The sequence below is a fragment of the Salmo salar genome, chromosome 14, assembly GCF_965601325.2.
Source record: "Salmo salar chromosome 14, fSalSal1, whole genome shotgun sequence".
NCBI lineage: Eukaryota > Metazoa > Chordata > Actinopteri > Salmoniformes > Salmonidae > Salmo > Salmo salar.
The window spans coordinates 47,264,918-47,287,175 of NC_138304.1; the positions used below are offsets into that span (position 1 = coordinate 47,264,918).

A 22,258-nucleotide genomic window follows, 5' to 3' on the forward strand; every position below is an offset into this window, starting at 1 on the left:
TTAACAGAGTAGGCGTTCCCTAACAGAAATATGCAAATACATGCTGGAACGTGCCTATAGGGTCTCGCTAGCTCGTGTTTGGCTCTGCCCACCTCCTTGCTTGTTTTGCCCACTATGATTCATTTGCTCCCATTGGAAACGACAGGCTGAGGTCTATCTTGGGTTACATATAAAAAATCTTTGGTATGACACTGGGTCCTATTAGAAGAGTGTCTGAGGATTCCAAATCACACTCCTTTATTGGAGACAACTTCTATAGAATGAACAGTACAGTAGCAAATAGCTGTATAGTGATATAACTTCAGTTTAAATGGTACAGAAGCAAACAAGTAGATCAACCAAATGTATTTTATAAAGCTTGTTACAGTGCTCTACAGATACTCAGCCCAAAAAAATGAAAGAGCAAGCAATTGAGATGCAGAAGTACAGTGGCTAAGAAAAACTCCCCAGAAGACGGGAACCTAAGAAGAAACCTAGAGAGGAACCAGGCTCGGAGGGGTGGTCAGTCCTCTTCTGGCTGTGCCTTGGGGAAACTTTGAGTACACGTGGCCAATAAGTCAAGATGGTTATTCAAGATGTTCATAGATTACCAGCCATGTCAAGCAATAACCACAGTGGATATAGAGGGTGGAACAGTTCAACACCTCGGGAGTCAATGTCAGTTGGCTTTTCAGAGAGGACTGTGCCACCACAGCAGCAATATTTGTTGACCTGTTGCCACTAAAAAGGGCGACCAGTGGAGCACAAAAACCATTGTAAATACGACCTATATATATCTGTTTATTTTCCCTTTCATACTTCAACTATTTGTTATACTTCAACTATGTTACAACACTGTACATAGACAATATAACATTTGAAATGTCTATATTAATTTAAAAACTTTGAGTAATGTTTACTGCTAATTTCTAATTGCTTATTTCCCTTCAGTTTATTGTCTATTCCACTTGCTTTGGCAATGTAAACATATATTTCCCATGCCAATAAAGTCCTTAGAGAGATTGAGAGAGAAAGAAAAAGAGAGACAGAGAATGAGAGAGGATCAGCAGTACAACTGGGGGGGGGACTGGTGACAGAGTTGGGCTCAGGCATTCTGGGAGGGGAGAGAAAGAAGAATTAGAGAGAGCATGTCTAAGATCACACAGTACACCAGATAGGCCAGACTGACCCTAGCCCCCAGGCCAGGGGTATTCAACTTGAAAGAACATTTTCACCACTGCTCTTTCACTGTATATGGCCATTAATATGTTATTAACATATTATAATGAAACAGCAGGGAGCATGTCTCGAAACCTCGACCTTCTAGCCCGAAGTCCAGCGCGCTATCGACTGTGCCGCAAAAGCATGGTCAAACGGCAGAGTCGATATCCGCGCTTATAAACCCAGAGTCGTTACAGTATAATATGGGCTCCGAGTGTGCAGCGGTCTAAGGCAGTGCAATCTCAGTGCTAGAGGCGTCACTACAGTCCCTGGTTTGAATCCAGGCTGTATCCCATCCGGCCGTGATCGGGAGTCCCATAGGGCGGCGCACAATTGGCCCAGCGTCGTCCGGGTTTGGCCGGGGGGTAGGCTGTCATTGTAAAATAAGATTTTGTTATTAACTGATTTGCCTAGTTGAATAGGGCACACGCAAATAAGAGCGTTTCTGCATCTCACCTGTAGAACGGGACCTCTACATTTACTGGTCGTAAGCTAGGTCGAAAAAAATATATACATATATATATATATAGGCATAAGGTTAGCAGTGTTGGTTATTAAGGTAAAACGATAATTTTATGAGAAATAGAAATGGGCGGGGTTTATGACTTTGTGGCTGTGGTAACAACCAAGCGGATCCAGTTAACAAATAGGCGATCAACCGCTTTTATTTTTGTGTCAACAACTTAACGTTTAGTCATGGTGTGGTGCTCAGTACCTGGATGTGCCAACTACAAGCAAGCACAGGCCGCTGGGGTAACGTTTCATCGGTTACCTGCCAGAGATATTACTCGTAGTCGACAGTGGCTGGCGGCAATAAAGAACGCAGCCTATGATGTGAATACTTCACTGGATAAATATCCAAATGTCCGGGTTTGTAGCCAGCACTTTCAGCCAGAGCATTTCGAAACGGACCTTAAATCTCAACTGATGGGGTTGCCAGGTCGTCGAACGTTGAAAAGTGAAGCTATTCCATCGATTTTCCCCTTGACTTCAAAGAGGAAGGCATCCGATCAGCCAACATCAGCGCAGCAGAAAACAAGTCGAGTTGAGGTAACTACAGTAACTATAGCGAACCGTTATTTATCTAGTTAAACCAACATCTAGCTCGTTTTCACAATACGCTGGCTAATCATTCCATCGCTAACCAACGTAATTAGCTAGCTGCTACCCGACGACGTGATTTGTAACTTTGCAAGCTAAAGTAAACTACGTTAAGTTACAGAGTCGCTGCTCCAGCCTTTTGCAGGTCTGTCACTACACTAGTTACCACAGCCACAAAGTCTACATTGTAAACAAATAAGTTTATTGGTCTTAATTTAAGGTTAGGCATAAAGTTAGCAGTGTGGTTAAAGTTAGGTTTAACATCAGATTTTATGAAGCTATATTTTAGAAATAGGCGGGGTTTATTGATTTTTGTGGTTGTGACAGAAAATTAGGGGCGACATGACCCGGAAGTAAAGTGGAAATGGCGTTTACGTGGGCTAAGCAGGTACGAACAACGCGTTGAGAAGTCAAACCTGTAATCTCATAATTTCTCTAGACTGTATTGTTGTCATCATCATGCCCGTGTGGTGTTCTGTACCATACTGTGCTAATTACAAACAAGCGCAAAAACAAGGAGTGATCTTTCACAGTTTACCTACCGGAGATATACCCCGATGCCGTAAATGGCTCGCGGCTATCAAGAATAATATTTACAATGTCAATACACCAGTGGCCAAGTATCAAAACATCCGCGTCTGTAGTCAACATTTTCGGCCAGAAGATTATTTGAGGGATTATCAATCTGAATTGATGGGGAAGCCAAATCGACGTCAGCTAAAAAGGGACGCGATACCATCGGTGTTTTCCTTCACAACAAAACGGAAGACATCAGATCAACCAACACCAGCACAGAAGAAAAGATCTCGATTAGAGGTAACCTAGCCCACCTAGACCAGGTTAGCTAGTTACAGCTAACGCTGTAGTCCTGTATTTAATGTATCGGCCAAATCAACTCAAGAGTTTGCTGAAATTCGTATATTTTCCACCCTCTCTGCTCAAGCCTTGCTGATCAGAAATTGTGAACTTGTTCCGTCTCCCGAGAGTCAGACGTTACTTCAGACGGTATTCCCAGCAATGTTTCAACCATGAAATCCTGGAGATCCAATAACCATTAGCTGCTTTAAGAAGGATTTCCAGTTTCTTAGATTTTTTTTGTTGTTCTAACATTGAAATGTACAATTAATCACCTGCGCAATAAACACAACAAAATCAACCTTGTTTACGATTAGTGTTTCAGGATCTCTCAACTGACTGACATCCACAGACATAGCTTCATCATCTCTACTCTTGCGTTGACAATTTCTACTGGCTCTACATAGGACACCTTCTCAATTTCTACTGACTCTGCATAGGACACCTTCTCAATTTGTACTGGCTCAACATAGGACACCTTCTCAATTTGTACTGGCTCTACATAGGACACCTTCTCAATTTGTACTGGCTTTACATAGGACACCTTCTCAATTTGTACTGGCTCTACATAGGACACCTTCTCAATTTCTACTGGCTCTGCATAGGACACCTTCTCAATTTGTACTGGCTCAACATAGGACACCTTCTCAATTTGTACTGGCTCTACATAGGACACCTTCTCAATTTGTACTGGCTTTTACATAGGACACCTTCTCAATTTGTACTGGCTTTTACATAGGACATCTTCTCAATTTGTACAGGCTCTACATAGGACACCTTCTCAATTTGTACTGGTTTTTACATAGGACACCTTCTCGACAGCCCTGATCCTTTCTACTTTGACCTCCTTCACCCTAACAGGCCACTCAGGGAACTCTGGAACGTGATTCACATCACAATTGGAACACCGTCTATCCTCAGAATCTTCAAAAATGATATTCCGTTTGCAAACACTTGACACGTGTCCAAACTTTTTACATTCATGACATTGAAGTATCTTTTATATATAAGCTCCCACCTGCATATCTCATATATCCCAGCTTTACATGGGTCGGGAGAACTTCTTCATCAAACATCAATAATACAGAAAGGCTTTCCTTTCCATTCACAGTGCGGGTTAAGTGACGTGAATCAACTATTCCTGGCATGTTCATCTTAATCCATAAAGCCTCAATCTCCATTGAGACGCCACATATGACTCCCATTTATCCGTGACCTATTCCAATAATCATAGCATTCCATTTCATGCGTCGATAATTAGAAAATCAACATCATACCAATGGTCACTCTGACTCCACTTCTCCCAATGCATCCTTCACCATCTTTGTGACCTCAAACGGGCCCCCACTCCAACAAGGAATGAGGCGTTATCATAGTGAGGCTTATCTTGGTTTATAACTCTAGCCATTCTTCGATGTTTCAGTGTTCCACTCATTTCCTCTATCTTCAATTGCACCCAACAGAAACAAGCCTTTGCTTCTGCTTCCGCCATTGCTCTCAAACCCGAAACTCCTCCTTCCAATGAATGAACTCAACCCCTATAATCAAGTCAATGGACGAGTTGAAGCGTATCAACGTATGACGTTGGTCACCACCACCTTTCAAAGTGTGTTGCATTATGGGTATAAAAATTGTCCGGCTTGAGACTACATGTCGACTGTGTGACCTTTACAACAACCATGTGACCAAAGGTCATGAATTTTCGACAGCAGTCGACTTGAAATGTTTGCAGATGCTCCTCACCAACTGCAATGTGAAGTCGGAACCAAAGCATTGTGGGAGACAACTTTCTGGGTTTTATTTGGAAGCAAAAGGCACTACATACTCAAATGGTTGATGTCGCCACCTATCATTGCTTACTATTAATGCGTGTTGACTGTTTTGGATGGATTACTATTTAGAGTTTAAATACATATTGATCCTTACATCCTTACGATCTAAATATGCAGGCCTACATATGATCCACATTTCGAACATAAATAAATGAAATATCCTGCTTGCAACAATATAGCTAATGTGTTTTTCTAGATGTTACTGTAATGTTGTGTCTCATGTTATAGACTGTAAAATCCCCAGAAAATCTGCTCATAGTGATTTTGATTTAGGAAATCTGCTCCCAAGTATTCCCACTCATCATAGAGACATGTGAACATATACAAATGTAAGCAAGGTTTAAAATGATTGTTTTAGTCAAATATTATACTGTTTGGACTTCTTGCGGTCAATTTGCAGTCTACAAATTATTTGTCATTATGTTACGACCCCCCCCACCGTCCGCTCAAGGAAAAATAGACCCACGGCTGAATCTAGTTGGTGACCTCTGTACTGTGAGTGTTTTGTCCTTCATGTGATTTATTTTTTTTACAATTCTATTCTATTCTTCACATGCTTACTGAGAAGAGCAACATAAAGGTTGAGAATTAAATAAACACACTGCAGGCTATAGTGACGCTGACATGCAATCAATTACAATACAGTAAGAAGCTATCACAGTTCCATGTTGCACAATCACACACAATAATGAGGACGTTGCAAGGGATGAAGTAATGGCAACGACAGAGCATGTCTATTATGCTGCAAAACACCCATATGTTCTCATTCTAGTAGCCTATAAACTCACTACCTCGTTATGTTTTGATATATAAAACCAGTCTTGTGGATGTTAGAAAGAGCTTGGGCTGGTAACTCATTTCCTCATCAGTATATTAATTCCTTGGAACATGGGGATCATGTTCAGCTTCGTGTAGAAGTGGAATTTCGATAGCATCGACTTCATCGGAAATAACAAAGACGAATGCCATTGTCGTGTTTCTTAGAAATCGCAGATATCCGACTTGCTGCCGGTGCATATGTACCTACCCCGACTTTATGTGTCGGACTTCTGTTTACAGTCGGCTTCTTTCGCCTTACCACTCAAACGTGCCCAGTCAGTCCACTGTTTTGTGTGTGTGTGTAATAGTCAAATCCGTCTGGATTGATCAAGTGGTCTCAGTTACTCTTGCCAGCCTATCAGGACCCGGTTTCCCAAAAGCATCTTAAAACCTCTTACATCTAGATGTTCCGCTATTGGAACGCCTCACCAATATCCAATGGTATAGCGTGGCGTGAATTACAAATGCCTAAAAAATGCAAAAACTTCTATTTTTCAAACATATGACTATTTTATACCATTTTAAAGACAACTCTCCTTTATCTAACCACATTGTCCGATTTCAAAAAGGCTTTACAACGAAAGCAAAACATTAGATTATGTCAGGAGAGTACCCAGCCAGAAATAATCACACACCCATTTTTCAAGCCAGCATATAATGTCACAAAAACCAAAACCACAGCTAAATGCAGCACTAACCTTTGATGATCTTCATCAGATGACACTCCTAGGACATTATGTTATACAATACATGCATGTTTTGTTCAATCAAGTTCATATTTATATCAAAAACCAGCTTTTTACATTAGCATGTTTTGTTCAGAACTAGCATACCCACCGAAACCGCCGGTGAATTTACTAAATTACTCACGATAAACGTTCACAAAAAACATAATTATTTTAAGAATTATAGATACAGAACTCCTTTATGCAATCGCGGTGTCCGATTTTAAAATAGCTTTTCGGTGAAAGCACATTTTGCAATATTCTGAGTAGATAGCCCGGCCATCATGGCTACCTATTTTGACACCCACCAAGTTTGGCCCTCACCAAACTCAGATTTACTATAAGAAAAATTGGATTACCTTTGCTGTTCTTCGTCAGAATGCACTCCCAGGACTTTTACTTCAACACCCAATGTTGTTTTAGCTGCGTTTTGTTCATGCGTTTAAGACACTATCCGAAGGGTGACGCGACGGCGCGTATCGTGACAAAAAATTTAAAAATATTCCATTACTGTACTTCGAAGCATGTCAAACGCTGTTTAAAATCAATTTTTATGCGATTTTTCTCGTAAAATAGCGATAATATTCCAACCGGGAGACGTTGTATCCGTTCAAACACTGAAAGTAGAAAATGGAGTCTTCACATGCACGCGCGCCCCAGTGTCATTGTTCTCAGAACGACCACTTTCCAAAACCCCTACTGTTTTTCACCCAGGGACTGCAGAGTTATCATTCCACATTCTGGCGCCTTCTGAGAGCCTATGGGAGCCTTAGAAAATGTCACGTTACAGCAGAGATCCTGTATTTTCGATAAAGAGGCTACAGAAGGCCAAGAAATGGTCAGACAGGGCACTTCCCATATAGAATCTTCTCAGGTTTTGGCCTGCCATATGAGTTCTGTTTTACTCACAGACACCATTCAAACAGTTTTAGAACCTTTAGGGTGTTTTCTATCCATATCAAATAATTATATGCATATTCTAGTTTCTGGGCAGGAGTAATAACCAGATTAAATCGGGTACGTTTTTTATCCGGCCGTGAAAATACTGCCCCCTATCCTAAACAGGTTAAGGCTAAGTTCATGGTTAGAACCTTCATAGGAACATCGTTAAATCTCCGAGCTGTTTCGCAAAACCATCGTTATTAACGTTGCACTTGAAAACACTTGTAAGCTAACATGCTGACCACACCTCCCGCGTCGCAAAATAAATGTACACGTTATTCAATCATTGCACCTACACTGCTCGCGCACGTAGAACTTGGTTCTATTTGTTACCCTTGATGTGCTGCAAGTCCCACCTTTAGGAGCATATACCCACTTGGGTGATTGAAAGATGAACTGAGGTCCAGACTCCAGTCCAGTTGGTGGTGGTAATGCACCTTAAATTTGGTTTCCAACCGCCATATATAAAGTCTGAAGAAGAAGCTTGAAGGAGGAGAGATTACTAGAAACTAACTTAGTAGAGGACCTTGTGCATTTCAGGCAAAATAACAACCCAATGTTTATATCCCAGGACAAATTAGCTAGCAACAGCAAGCTAGCTAGCTAAATTGCCTTAAATGTTTAATGCTTTTCGACCTGTCCCCAAATTAATATAGCTGGTTCAGAGTTCGTTTTACTATTTCAACCTGCATGTCTTGATCGCGTCTGGTGTGGGTGGTCAAAATCAAAATACGGGCGAGCGGTGTGCGTCGTTTTGCCTTCCTGTGTCACTTTATACACAGAAGATCTCCGCTAAACAGAATCACATGGTTTTATCCGTCTCTGTGACCACCGATGACTTCAGAACAAAGTTAACTACAAATTCAAACTTGACAATGTCTTTGCAATTGATACAAACAAACAATTTATAAAAAGGTGCTTCAAATGAGATGACTGCATTAAAATATAAAACAGTAGTCTAGATATCTATTTCAATCATATTGAAATACATTTTAATGTTCAATCAATTGAGTTCTATTTTGCTACTTGTATGCTACTGTCTGTAATTTGTCTCAATATATTTCATGATGTGTAGCCTAACATTTGTATTTTCTTTACAGTATCTGAAGAGTATTGAAGCTCTCATCACACCAGAGGTGAGTCAGTGCCATATCAATCACTACATTTGTTACTGTTTAATATAACACATAGCCTAGCCCTAACTCATTACTGTAGAGACTGATGGATGGTGCCATCCCTGTTTGAGGTCATCTTGTATGCGTTCCAAACGCCACCCTATATAGGGCAATACTTTTGATCAGAGCCCTAAGGGCACTATAAAGGGTTCCATTTGAGATGTAGACATTGACATGTTTACTGGGATGTCTTTACAATTAAAAGTGATCACAGATGTATCTATACAGGTGGCTCCAATATTGCCTGGAAGGAAGAACAAAGGTCAGTATAAAGCAACTCGGTGTCATCTACATTCTTGTCAGTGGTAAACAGCACTCACGTTTTCTTCATGTTTTTCTGTCTTGTATATATTTTTGATAATATCTTTGAATAGTTAACTAAACATTTTCTGCATTGTACTGGTCACCGTTTTGTCTTGTTTTTGGATTCTACCTGCCTTCCTTCCTCGGATCTTATCTCACTTCATATTTTTCTAAAATATCAACACTGGTGTATTGTACAGGCATCTTTTTCATTCCACTTCAAGAAATGGTAGTAAATTGGCCATGACGATTCCACTTAGTTTTCCAATTAGGCTGTAACAATGAAGACAGGTAGAATTTCTGTCTCATAGAATGTCAGTGATGTTCCAATGTGAATGTTCACAGGTGTTCTGACCCGTCCCCGTGTCCAGGATTCTGGAACCAGCATTGACATTACACCTGAGTACGTTCAAATAATCACACCACCTCTTGTTATCGGTACTTAACAATCCTACAGCCCAGATGTATTTGGTCATTAACTGTCCATTTTTGAAGTGTTTAGAGATTGTAAGATTGTGGTACGATTTTAAAACCCCTCTATGTTGCTTCTCCTCCATCCACAGGAGTGCAGATGTGTGTGTGAACAGAGCCTGTCTGCTGCAGCTCTTCCTAATCTGCGAGAGATGTGGCTGCGACTGTGATGCCAGGATCCAGGATGAACTGGGTTGCTTCTCTGTTGTTCAGACGTGTCCGTTCTGCAGTCACCACAGGAAATGGATGAGCCAGCCCTCTTTTTCCCAGGAAACCTGTGGATTGAATGAAGAGGTGGGTATGCACGGGATACAATGTAGTGGACACAATGAAATCCAAATTCTGCACACAACATTCTTAACAAGATTCTGGCATGCCTGTAATCCATAATAATGATATTTTGTTTTCCTTTCCTAAGGCGGTTGGAGGGACATTGTCCCAGCCATGTGAAGACAGACACCCAGACCTAGAGAACATTTGCTTGACTATGGAAATCACTGAGGAGTTGTGTGAACATGATGCTCGGTCCTCGGATGAGGAGAGTGAGGAGGACGAAAAGCCGAAGAAGCGGAATAAGCAGGAGAGATCAGATGAGACCGAGTGGAAGCCGTCTGATGAGGAAGACATTGTAATGGACTCTGATTCTTCTGAGGATTTGGAAACGGCAGGTTCCTCTGGTCTAACAGAAGAGGCCAACGTTGATAATTCTCAGAGCGGAATAGAGAAAGAAGAGAGACTTGTGGAGTGGTGCACTGACTGTGGAGCCGAGCCTGTACTCGCCTGCACCACACAACGCCATAAGAAGCTGTACGCCTGTGGTCTGTGTGTGACTGAGGTCCAACAAGCTGTTGGATTTGACCGATTCTACATGCAGTTCGAGGACCCGGCCAGCTTCAAGGAACATGTACGACGTGAACACAACACAAAACCTCATAGGTTGCTCTGTACAGACTGTGGCATCTTTCCTCACAAGAAGGACCATTGGTGTGAGCACAAGATCAAGAAATTCCGCTGTGTAGACTGTGGTAAGCGCTGTAGGACTGAAACGGGTATCAAGATTCACAGGCACCTCCACCACCCTGACCATGTTTTCCCCTGTAAGTTCTGCCTGCAGCCATTCAAAACCAGGTCAGACAAACTGACACACGAGGAAAGCCATCAGGATGAGAACTCTCCCTACCAGTGCTCAGAATGCTCCGAAAAATGTGATGACCTAATGGCAAGGAACAGCCACCTACGAACCCACAGCAACCTGAATAGAAACATCTGCCACACTTGTTACAAAGAATTTTCTAACAAAAACCATCTGGAGAGGCACATGATTATTCACAAAAGGCAGAAGCCCCACATGTGCCAGGTCTGCCAACAGTCCTTCAACCAAGCGAGCAACCTTAAGTCCCACATGCGCCTCCACACAGGGGAGAGGCCCTTCAAGTGCCAGCAGTGTGAGAAGTGCTTCAATCATAATGTCAGTCTGAAGAACCACATCCAACGCTATCATGGCCATGAGAAGAGTATCACAAGCTGAGGAAGAGGAGAGTACCACAGGCGGAGGCAGAGGAGAGTAACACAGGCGGAGGGAGAGGAGAGTAACACAGGCGGAGGGAGAGGAGAGTACCACAGGCGGAGGGAGAGGAGAGTACCACAGGCGGAGGGAGAGGAGAGTACCACAGGCGGAGGGAGAGGAGAGTAACACAGGCGGAGGGAGAGGAAGAGGGGAAGGGAGAGATAAGGTGAGGCCCAGAGGGACATCTAGAACCGCTGGGGAAAGAAATGTAGCTCTAGAAGACTTGGATTGATCACAGCAGTGTTGTGTTCATAGGGCATACCGTAGCAAAACGTTTTTTTCAACAGGAAATGAAAATGTAGCTATTTACTGCTACTTTAACCAGTACTTAGTTTGTGTTGATGTTATATAACATGTATTGATGACTGTCTACATTATTTTAATCATTTGGAATTCCAGTTGTTTTAATAGTTGTTGAAATATCATATTAGAAAATAATTTTCTTATATTTTTATGGAGGATTTGTGTATTTGCTGTCATGAGGATGATTAATGTTGCATTTTGAAATATGGCCTTTATAGATTTTCGTGCAACTTTTAAGATTTGAAGTCAATGTAATATTCAAGCTCAATATAGTATCTAACTATATCACTGATTCATAGTCCGCTTAGTTCTGTGACATAAACAGAATTGTTCAACAGAGTGGTTAATTGTACAGTTCAATATGCACGTGCTTCACATACAAATGCAGAAATGTATATGTATTTATTATGGATCCCCATTAGTTCCTGTCAAGGTACCAGCTACTCTTCCTGGGGTTTGTTATGGACCCCCATTAGTTCCTGCCAAGGCAGCAGCTACTCTTCCTGGGGTTTATTATGGATCCCCATTAGTTCCTGCCAAGGCAGCACCTCCTCTTCCTGGGGTTTATTATGGATCCCCATTAGTTCCTGCCAAGGCAGTAGCTACTCTTCCTGAGGTTTATTATGGACCCCCATTAGTTCCTGCCAAGGCAGCAGCTACTCTTCCTGGGGTTTATTATGGACCCCCATTAGTTCCTGCCAAGACAGCAGCTACTCTTCCTGGGGTTTATTATGGATCCCCATTAGTTCCTGCCAAGGCAGCAGCTACTCTTCCTGGGTTCCAGTAACATTAAGGCAGTTTATACAATTTTAAAACATTACAACACATTCCCAGATTTCACAACACACTGTGTGCCCTCAGGCCCCTACTCCACCACATATATACAGTACAAAATCCATGTGTACGTGTGTGTATAGTGCTTATATTATCGTGTGTGTGTATGCATGTGTCTGTGCCTATGTTTGTGTTGCTTCACAGTCCCTGCTGTTCCATAAGGTGTATTTTCATCTGTTTTTTAAATCAAATTGTACTGCTTGCATCAGTTACTTGATATGGAATAGAGTTCCATGTAGTCATGGCTCTATGTAGTACTGTGCGCCTCCCATAGTCTGTTCTGGACTTGGGGACTGTGAAGAGACCTCTGGTGGCATGTCTTGTGGGGTATGAATGGGTGTCTGAGCTGTGTGCCAGTAGTTTAAACAGTCAGCTCGGTGCTTTCAACATGTCAATACCTATCATAAATAAAAGTAGTGATGAAGTCAATCTCTCCTCCACTTTGAGCCAGGAGAGATTGACATGCATAATATTAATATTAGCTCTCTGTGTACATCCAAGGGCCAGCTGTACTGCCCTGTTCTGAGCCAATTGCAATTTTCCAAAGTCCCTTTTTGTGGCGTCTGACCACACGACTGAACAGTAGTCCAGGTGCGACAAAACTAGGGCCTATAGGACCTGCCTTGTTGATAGTGTTGTTAAGAAGGTACAGCAGCGTTACTCCAAGCCAGGGTTACTCCAAGCGGTTAAATCACCTCAACTTGCTCAATTTCCACATTGTTTATTACAAGATTTAGTTGAGGTTTAGGGTTTACTGAATGATTTGTCCCAAATACAATGCTTTTAGTTTTAGAAACATTTAGGACTAACATTCCTTGCCACCCTCTCTGAAACTAACTCCAGCTCTTTGTTAAGTTTTGCAGTCATTTCAGTGGCTGTAGTAGCAGACATGTAAAGTGTTCAATCAAATGTATTTATAAAGCCCTTCTTACATCAGTTGATATCACAAAGTGCTGTACAGAAGCCCAGCCTAAAACCCCAAACAGCAAGTAATGCATGTGTAGAAGCACGGTGGCTAAGAAAAACTCCCTAGAATGGCCAGAACCTAGGAAGAAACCTAGAGAGAAACCAGGCTATGAGAGGTGGCCAGTCCTCTTCTGGCTGTGCCGGGTGGAGATTATAACAGAACATGGCCAAGATGTTCAAATGTTCATAATAATAATAATCACAGTGGTTGAAGAGGGTGCAACAGGTCAGTAACTCAGGAGTAAATGTCAGTTGGCTTTTCATAGCCGATCATTCAGAATATCTCTACCGCTTCTGCTGTCTCTAGAGAGTTGAAAACAGCAGGTCTGGGACAAGGTAGCATGTCCGGTGAACAGGTCAGGGTTCGATAGCCGCAGGCAGAACAGTTGAAACTGGAGCAGCAGCACGACCAGGTGGACTGGGGACAGCAAGGTCCTAGGGTTCAGGTCCTCCGAGAGAGAGAGGGGAAAAAAAGAGAATTAGAGAGAGCATACTTAAAATCACACAGGACACCGGATAAAACAGGAAATACTCCAGATATAACAGACTGACCCTAGCCCCAACACAAACTATTGCAACATAAATACTGGAGGCTGAGACAGGAGGGGTCGGGAGACACTGTGGCCCAGTCCGATAATACCCCCGGACAGGGCCAAACAAGCAGGATATAACCCCACCCACTTTTCCAAAGCACAGCCCCCACACCACTAGAGCGATATCTTCAACCACCAACTTACTATCCTGAGACAAGGCCGAGTATAGCCCATGAAGAACTCCCCCACGGCACGAACCCAAGGGGGGGAGACAACCCGGACAGGAAGATCACGTCAGTGACTCAACCCACTCAAGTGGCGCACCCCTCCTAGCGACGTGGAAGAGCACCAGTAAGCCAGTGACCCTGAAATAGGGTTTGAGGCAGAGAATCCCAGTGGAGACAAGGGAACTGGCCAAGCAGAGACAGCAAGGGCGGTTCGTTGCGCCAGTGCCTTTCAGTTCACCTTCACACTCCTCGGCCAGACTACACTCAATCATAGGACCTACTGAAGAGATGAGTCTTCAATAAAGACTTGAAGGTCGAGACCGAGTCTGCGTCTCTCACATGGATAGGCAGACCATTCCATAGAAATGGAGCTCTAAAGGAGAAAGCCCTACCTCCAGCTGTTTGCTTAGAAATTCTAGGGACAGTAAGGAGGCCTGCGTCTTGTGATCGCAGCGTACGTGTAGGTATGTATGGCAGGACCAAATTGGAAAGATAGGAAGGAGCAAGCCCATGTAATGCTTTGTAGGTTAGCAGTAAAACCTTGAAATCAGCCCTAGCCTTAACAGGAAGCCAGTGTAGAGAGGCTAGCACTGGTGTAATATGATCAAATGTTTTTGTTCTAGTCAAGATTCTAACAGCCGTGTTTAGCACTAACTGAGGTTTATTTAGTGCTTTATCTGGGTAGCCGGAAAGTAGAGCATTGTAGTAGTCTAACCTAGAAATAACAAAAGCGTGGATTAATTTTTCTGCATCGTTTTTGGACAGAAAGTTTCTGATTTTTGCAATATTACGTAGATGGAAAAAAGCTGTCCTTGAAACAGTCTTGATATGTTCGTCAAAAGAGATCAGGGTCCAGAGTAACGCCGAGGTCCTTCACAGTTTTATTTTAGACGGCGGTACAACCATCAAGATTAATTGTCAGATTCAACAGAAGATCTCTCGGTTTCTTGGGACCTAGAACTAGCATCTCTGTTTTGTCAGAGTTTAAAAGTAGAACATTTGCCGCCATCCACTTCCTTATGTCTGAAACACAGGCTTCCAGGGAGGGAAAATTTGGGGCTTCACCATGTTTCATCGAAATGTACAGCTGTGTGTCATCCGCAAAGCAGTGAAAGTTAACATTATGTTTGTGAATGACATCACCAAGAGGTAAAATATATAGTGAAAACAAGGGTGGTCCTAAAACGGAGCCTTGACGAACACCGACATTTACAGAAAACCATTGTCAGAGGATAAACCATCTACAGAGACAAACTGATATCTTTCCGACAGATAAGATCCAAACCAGGCCAGAACTTGTCTGTGTAGACCAATTTGGGTTTCCAATCTCTCCAAAATAATGTGGTGATCGATGGTATCAAAAGCAGCACTAGGGTCTAGGAGCACGAGGACAGATGCAGAGCCTTGGTCTGACGCCATTAAAAGGTAATTTACCACCTTCACAAGTGCAGTCTCAGTGCTATGATGGTGTCTAAAACCAGACAGAAGCGTTTCATATACATTGTTTGTCTTCAGGAAGGCAGTGAGTTGCTGCGCAACAGCTTTTTTTAAACATTTTTGAGAGAAATGGGAGATTCGATATAGGCCGATAGTTTTTTTTCTGGGTCAAGGTTTGTCTTTTTCAGGAGAGGCTTTATTACTGCCACTTTTAGTGAGTTTGGTACACATCTGGTGGATAGAGAGCCATTTATTATCTTCAACATAGGAGTGCCAAGCACAGGAAGCAGCTCTTTCAGTAGTTTAGTTGGAATAGGGTCCAGTATGCAGCTTGAAGGTTTCGAGGTCATGATTATTTTCATCAATGTGTCAAGATAGATATAGTATTAAAAAACTTGAGTGTCTCCGTTGATCCTAGGTCCTGGCAGTGTTGTGCAGACTCAGGACAACTGAGCTTTGGAGGAATACGCAGATTTAAAGAGGAGTCCATAATTTGCTTTCTAATGATCATGATCTTTTCCTCAAAGAAGTTCATGAATTTATTACTGCTGAAGTGAAAGCCATCCTCTCTTGGGGAATGCTGCTTTTTAGTTAGCTTTGCGACAGTATCAAAAATAAATGTTGGATTGTTCTTATTTCCCTCAATTAAGTTGGAAAAATAGGGTGATCGAGCAGCAGTGAGGGCTCTTCGATACTGCACGGTACTGTCTTTCCAAGCTAGTCGGAAGATTTCCAGTTTGGTGTAGCGCCATTTCCGTTCCAATTTTCTGGAAGCTTGCTTCAGAGCTCTGGTATTTTCTGTATACCAGGGAGCTAGTTTCTTATGACAAATGTTTTTTGTTTTTAGGGGTGCGACTGCATCTAGGGTATTGCGCAAGGTTAAATTGAGTTCCTCAGTTAGGTGGTTAACTGATTTTTGTACTCTGACGTCCTTGGGTAGGTGGAAGGAGTCTGGAAGGGCATCTAGGAATCTTTGGGTTGTCCGAGAATTTATAGCACGGCTTTTGATGATCCTTGTTTGGGGTCTGAGCAGATAATTTTTTGCGATTGCAAACATAATAAAATGGTGGTCCAATAGTCCAGGATTATGAGGAAAAATATTAAGATCCACAACATTTATTCCACGGGACAAAACTAGGTCCAGAGTATGACTGTGGCAGTGAGTAGGTCCGGAGACATGTTGGACAAAACCCACTGAATCGATGATGGCTCCAAAAGCCTTTTGGAGTGGGTCTGTGGACTTTTCCATGTGAATATTAAAGTCACCAAAAATTTGAATATTATCTGCCATGACTACAAGGTCTGAAAGGAATTCAGGGAACTCAGTGAGGAACGCTGTATATGGCCCAGGAGGCCTGTAAACAGTAGCTATAAAAAGTGATTGAGTAGGGTGGATCGATTTTATGACTAGAAGCTCAAAAGACGAAAACGCAGTTGTTGTTTTTTGTAAATTGAAATGTTCTATTGTGAATGTTTGCAACACCTCCGCCTTTGCGGGATGCGCGGGGGATATGGTCACTAGTGTAACCAGGAGGTGAGGCCTCATTTAACACAGTAAATTAATCAGGCTTAAGCCATGTTTTAGTCAGGCCAATCACATCAAGATTATAATCAGTTATTAGTTCATTGACGATAACTGCCTTGGAAGTGAGGGATCTAACATTAAGTAGTCCTATTTTGAGATGTATGATATCACAATCTCTTTCAATAATGGCAGGAATGGAGGAGGTCTTTATTCCAGTGAGATTGCTAAGGCGAACACCGCCATCTTTAGTTTTGCCCAACCTAGATCGAGGCACAGACACGGTCTCAATGGGGATAGCTGAGCTGACTACACTGACTGTGCTAGTGGCAGACTCCACTAAGCTGGCCGGCTGGCTAACAACCTGCTGCCTGACCTGCACCCTCTCTCATTGTGGAGCTAGGGGAGTTAGAGCCCTGTCTATGTTCGTAGATAAGATGAGAGCACCCCTCCAGCTAGCATGGAGTCCGTCACTCCTCAACAGGCCAGGCTTGGTCCTGTTTGTGGTTGAGTCCCAGAAAGAGGGCCAATTATCTACAAATTATATCTTTTGGGAGGGACAGAAAAACATTTTCAACCAGCGATTGAGTTGTGAGACCCTGCTGAATAACACATCACTCCCCCTAACTGGGAGGGGGCCAGAGACAGTTACTCGATACCGACACATCTTTCTAGCTGATTTACACGTGGAAGCTATGTTGCGCTTGGAAACTCACCATCCTAACCCCACTCTATACAGGGGAAACTCACCAGCCCACTCTATACAGGGGTAACTCACCACCCTAACCAGGGGAAACTCACCACCCCACTCTAAAGGGGTAACTCACCACCCCACTCTATACAGGGGTAACTCACCACCCCACTCTATACAGGGGAAACTCACCACCCCACTCTATACAGGGATAACTCACCACCCCACTCTATACAGGGGAAACTCACCACCCTAACCCACTCTATACAGAGGTAACTCACCACCCCACTCTATACAGGGGAACTCACCACCCCAATCTATACAGGGGTAACTCACCACCCTAACCCACTCTATACAGAGGTAACTCACCACCCCACTCTACACAGGGGTAACTCACCACCCCACTCTACACAGGGGTAACTCACCACCCCACGTACATACTCTTTATTTGTATGTATTTTATTTTCCCATCACCCCCCTCTTCAGAGGACAAAAGTAACTTTTAGTTTTTGACAGATATTTTGTTAGATATACATTCTTCATACACTTTACATGGTACTTTTATACACATTATTATATGATAGGAAAACAGTTTGATATACACATTATTACATGATAGGAAAACAGTTTGATATACACATTATTACACGATAGGAAAACAGTTTGATATACACATTATTACATGATAGGAAAACAGTTTGATATACACATTATTACACGATAGGAAAACAGTTTGATACACACATCAAATGATATTCATCAAATCAAATGTTATTGGTCACATACACATGGTTAGCAGATGTTATTGGTCACATACACATGGTTAGCAGATGTTATTGGTCACATAAACATGGTTAGCAGATGTTAATGCGAGTGTAGCAAAATGCTTGTGCTTCTAGTTCTGACAATGCAGTAATATCTAACAAGTAATCTAACAAATTCACAACAACTACCTAATACACACACACAAATGTAAAGGGATGAATAAGAATATGTACATATAAATATATGGATGAGCGATGGCCGTGTGGCATTGGCAAGATGCAATAGATGGTATAGAATTCAGTATATACATATGAGATGTGTAATGTAGGATATATACACATTATTAAACTGGCAATATTTAAAGTGAGTAGTGATACCTTTATTAAGTCAATTTATTAAAGTGGCCAGCGATTTGAGTCTTTATGTTGGCAGCAGCTTCTCTATGTTAGAGATGGCTGTTTAACAGTCTGATGGCCTTGAGATAGAAGCTGTTTTTCAGTCTCTCGGTCCCAGCTTTGATGCTTCATTACGTACTCTTGCAATAAGTGCCATGGGTTCTTTAGGGAGTTGGGATACCCGTTTAATCCCCAAGAGTCGATTGACACACCGGTACACTTTTTTAATCTGTCAGTTTAAGTTAGAGATATCTGTTTTGGATGTGTCTCAATCCACCGTGTCCATCTATGACGCATTTCCTCATCTGATGTGAAGCGTGGCGGAGCTAGAGCGGTGTTTGTCAGACCATGAGACATCCCACAAATTTGTCTTCTCACGAAAACGTCTTTAGCGTTCGAACGGTTTGACTACTCTATGAAAATGGGAGACTCTCACGAACACAATGGTGTTTGCCATTTTGCTCTACGACCCCCACAAGTGTCACAGGACTCATCTGAAGGTAACCTGTACCGTTTTTTTAATTTTAATTAATGGAAGTAGGAAGGTAGTTTTATGCCTACCTAAAAAAGTGGTTAAATATGTGAAAAAAAAAAAAAAAAGCTTTCTGAGCTTTCTTATATCTCAAAGATATAGGACAAACACTTCAAAACCTTGTTTCTTAAAAAATAAATCATGACTGTCTTTTTTTCCATTTATGGATGCGTTATTCAATGCATTTCGATGGGCTTTAGTTGCAAAGGCCAAATTCAATATTTTATCAAATCATTATTTTATATATTTTATATCCCTAAAAGGGGTCCTACAATCCAAAATCAAATAGCTAAATGATCCATAGTATGACCATCTTAAAACAATTCCACATATCAGCTTAACACCACCCCCCAACAGTTTAGACTTTTAAGAATTAAAGTCCCATCTTCATCAATTATATTGAGAAACATTAAAAAAAATTTAGTTAGTACTTCAACATTATAATAAAATTAATGTTGTAAAAGTATATGGTATAAATGACAGTGATCTGTCTTTGAACTTACTTATTTCTATCTTGTTCCTTTCAGCAGCATATTTCTCTTTGGCATTTGTTTGTCTGTCTTTCCCCTTGCTGCCATTCACCGAGGTAAAGACAGTTTTAAGTTGGATATTCAACGGATATTCGCGCTTTCAAACCTCAATAGCTTTGAAACAACTTGAGCCACAGTCTCCAAATAAATATCATGATGTTGGAAAAATTGTGCACAACATTGCACAGGTGTTATTTTCACGATTTGTACATTAATTCGCTTTTCAAAGCTAATAAACATGTGGAAATGTGAGCAGCATTTTGTATTCCAAGTTGAATTAGTTAGTAAACAAAGTACACATTTTTTTTACATTCAAATTTCAATAGCTCCTTGGTCATGTGACCTACTGACTTCAAACAAGGTTCAGAATGTCCACTGACTATCCTTCTATATTGCACACCCTTAAGTTTATCCATTTTCGTCTCATATGGTTTTACATGAATTTTTCAAAATGTGGAATATCAATAGCTCCTTGGTCATGTGACCTAGTGACTTCAAACATGGTTCAGAATGTCCACTCAGTGGCCCTACACATTGCACACCCTTTAGTTTGTCTATTTTCATCTCACATGATTTTACATTAATTTTTCTAAATGTAAAATTTCAATAGCTCCTTGGTCATGTGACCTAATGTCCGCTGACTACCCTTCTATATTGCACACTCTTGTTTGTGTACTGTAAAATCACGTGGTGTAACGTACATTTTTCATAGTTTAAAATTTGCAATAGCTCCTTGGTCATGTCAATTACACACTTAAGAAGCATGCAGTGGATATACACCCATATTGCATAACCTCTAGTCATGTATCTTCTATATTGTTGTATATTAATATTAGTTTGACAATTAGGGGGTTCAGTCCAGTGTTATGTTTACCCTTTTCTTTAATATTTATCTACAATAATTGATAGTTCTAAGTACCTATTTTCCCAGTTTTTTTTATTTTTCCACAGTATTTAACAGCGGTACACAATAGGAGAGAGACAGATAATATCTCCTTTCGTCGTTAATATCAACCATAAAGGAAAAGGGTAAAGTACGAGAGTCATGTTATTAATTGTCCAAAGCAGGATGGAGAGTGAGCTGGTGAAACATTTCACAGTGTTAACTTTCTCTTTATCCCTGGTTGATGTACATTAGAGCCTCTTCAGTGTGGATGGGGTATAGCATACATTTTCAACAACAAAGACTGCACTTCCAGTGTGTGTTCTTTACTCTGTTGAACTCTTTTGTCTTCATTCCTAGTTACAGCACATGGAACCACCGTTGGCATGCAAAACATTCAATCTAAAACAAAACAAAGCGTAACACGTTATAAATAATATCACATATCAATGCAGAATGACGAATTAGCCATCCATTGTGTTATATCATAAATTGTCTTACATGCTGTCACTGTTGTCAAAAGATTATAAACGTGTTAAATAAAGTTACTAACCCAGTCAGTCTTTGGGCCACATCCAGGTTCTTTATCAGTGGCACACATGAAGCAGTTGTTGCCCTTGTTGAACTCTGAAATCATAGGCATGAACTGAACATATGGCTGTCCCACACAACTACATAAAAATAAAGAATTTACATTTACTTTGAATTAAATGTCATTACATACTAGACATTTTTAGTATATCCTCAGTCATTTCTTTTCGCAGTTGCTCCATGTGTTTTTGTGAAGGTTCCATATCAATTTGGGAGGGGATGTTGGGGAAGTTCTGTGCAACTTCCTTGGCCATCTTCACCAAAAAATAAAACACAGTTTTTGACCTAATTGTCACATAACAGCTAACCATTCATTATTGAAAATATAACTATTACAAAGACCCCACAGCTGAAGGTGTCCTGCTGCATGGTGTGAGTTATTTCCCATCCTTTCCACTTTATGTCCACCCAGTCGTCTTTTCCATGGCAGGATCTTCTCATTTTGAATTATTCTCTTTTTGTAAGTAAAAATAATGGAATTATGATTAGTTATAGGCAAATGGATACACAGGCCAAATGTGTATGCTGTTTTCCTTATCACTATAATCTAGTAGTAATTTATTAGTAGAGGTAACTTACTTTATGCCCGATTCTACACACAGCCTAAATTATAGCCACTGAACCATTTACAGGACAATAATAAGAGTAGCATACAGGATCCAACCCTATCACAGAGTGAATAAATGTAGAGCGTTTGTAGACTTTAAGAAAAAAATATGAAGTGACAGTTTCATCAGTACGTGCTTAAAGAAAGTCATATCATAAAGATCACAGATGACAGTGCCCACCAAATCTATAACAATAGAGAATGAATTGGAAGCACCAAAGTGTGTTTGTCAAAATAATATCTGTTGATAATTTTAGAAAGAGAGGGTCCAGATTGTCTAGCCCAGTTGTTGAACATAATACTTCTATTTGCAATAGCAATTTATGATATATGCAGTTGAGGAATATTCCATGTACCACCATTACAATTTTACAGTGAGAGAAAAAAGTATTTGATCCCCTGCTGATTTTGTAAGTTTGTCCACTGACAAAGAAATGATCAGTCTATAATTT

General features: G+C 41.2%; 2 protein-coding genes and 1 long non-coding RNA gene across 4 annotated transcripts; 2 read left to right on the forward strand and 1 right to left on the reverse strand.

Annotated features, from left to right (window-relative positions):
• Positions 1-212: 212 nt before the first annotated feature.
• LOC123726720 (uncharacterized) lies at positions 213-2,039 on the reverse strand. The gene is made up of 2 exons (XR_006758842.2): positions 1,916-2,039; positions 213-1,093 (listed from the first exon to the last, which is right to left on the reverse strand). It is a non-coding gene; the product is annotated as an uncharacterized LOC123726720 (long non-coding RNA).
• On the forward strand, positions 1,794-21,501 carry zbt17 (Zinc finger and BTB domain-containing protein 17). 2 transcript variants are annotated; one of them, XM_014141163.3, is made up of 6 exons: positions 1,794-2,250; positions 8,575-8,610; positions 8,878-8,911; positions 9,298-9,355; positions 9,516-9,717; positions 9,842-21,501. In XM_014141163.3, the coding sequence occupies exons 1-6, from the start codon at positions 1,897-1,899 to the stop codon at positions 10,949-10,951; spliced, it is 1,794 nt and encodes a 597-aa protein (XP_013996638.1). In that variant the 5' UTR covers positions 1,794-1,896; the 3' UTR covers positions 10,952-21,501.
• LOC100286550 (THAP domain containing 4) lies at positions 2,662-3,446 on the forward strand. The gene has a single exon (NM_001146489.2). The coding sequence runs from the start codon at positions 2,761-2,763 to the stop codon at positions 3,124-3,126; it is 366 nt and encodes a 121-aa protein (NP_001139961.1). The 5' UTR covers positions 2,662-2,760; the 3' UTR covers positions 3,127-3,446.
• Positions 21,502-22,258: the final 757 nt, after the last annotated feature.

Coding starts and splice junctions, on each gene's coding strand:
- zbt17 (XM_014141163.3), top strand. CDS start 1,897: ATGGTGTGGTGCTCAGTACCTGGATGTGCCAACTACAAGCAAGCACAG. Junction 2,251..8,574: donor AGAAAACAAGTCGAGTTGAG/GTAACTACAGTA, acceptor TTTTCTTTACAG/TATCTGAAGAGTATTGAAGC. Junction 9,718..9,841: donor CCTGTGGATTGAATGAAGAG/GTGGGTATGCAC, acceptor TCCTTTCCTAAG/GCGGTTGGAGGGACATTGTC.
- LOC100286550 (NM_001146489.2), top strand. CDS start 2,761: ATGCCCGTGTGGTGTTCTGTACCATACTGTGCTAATTACAAACAAGCG.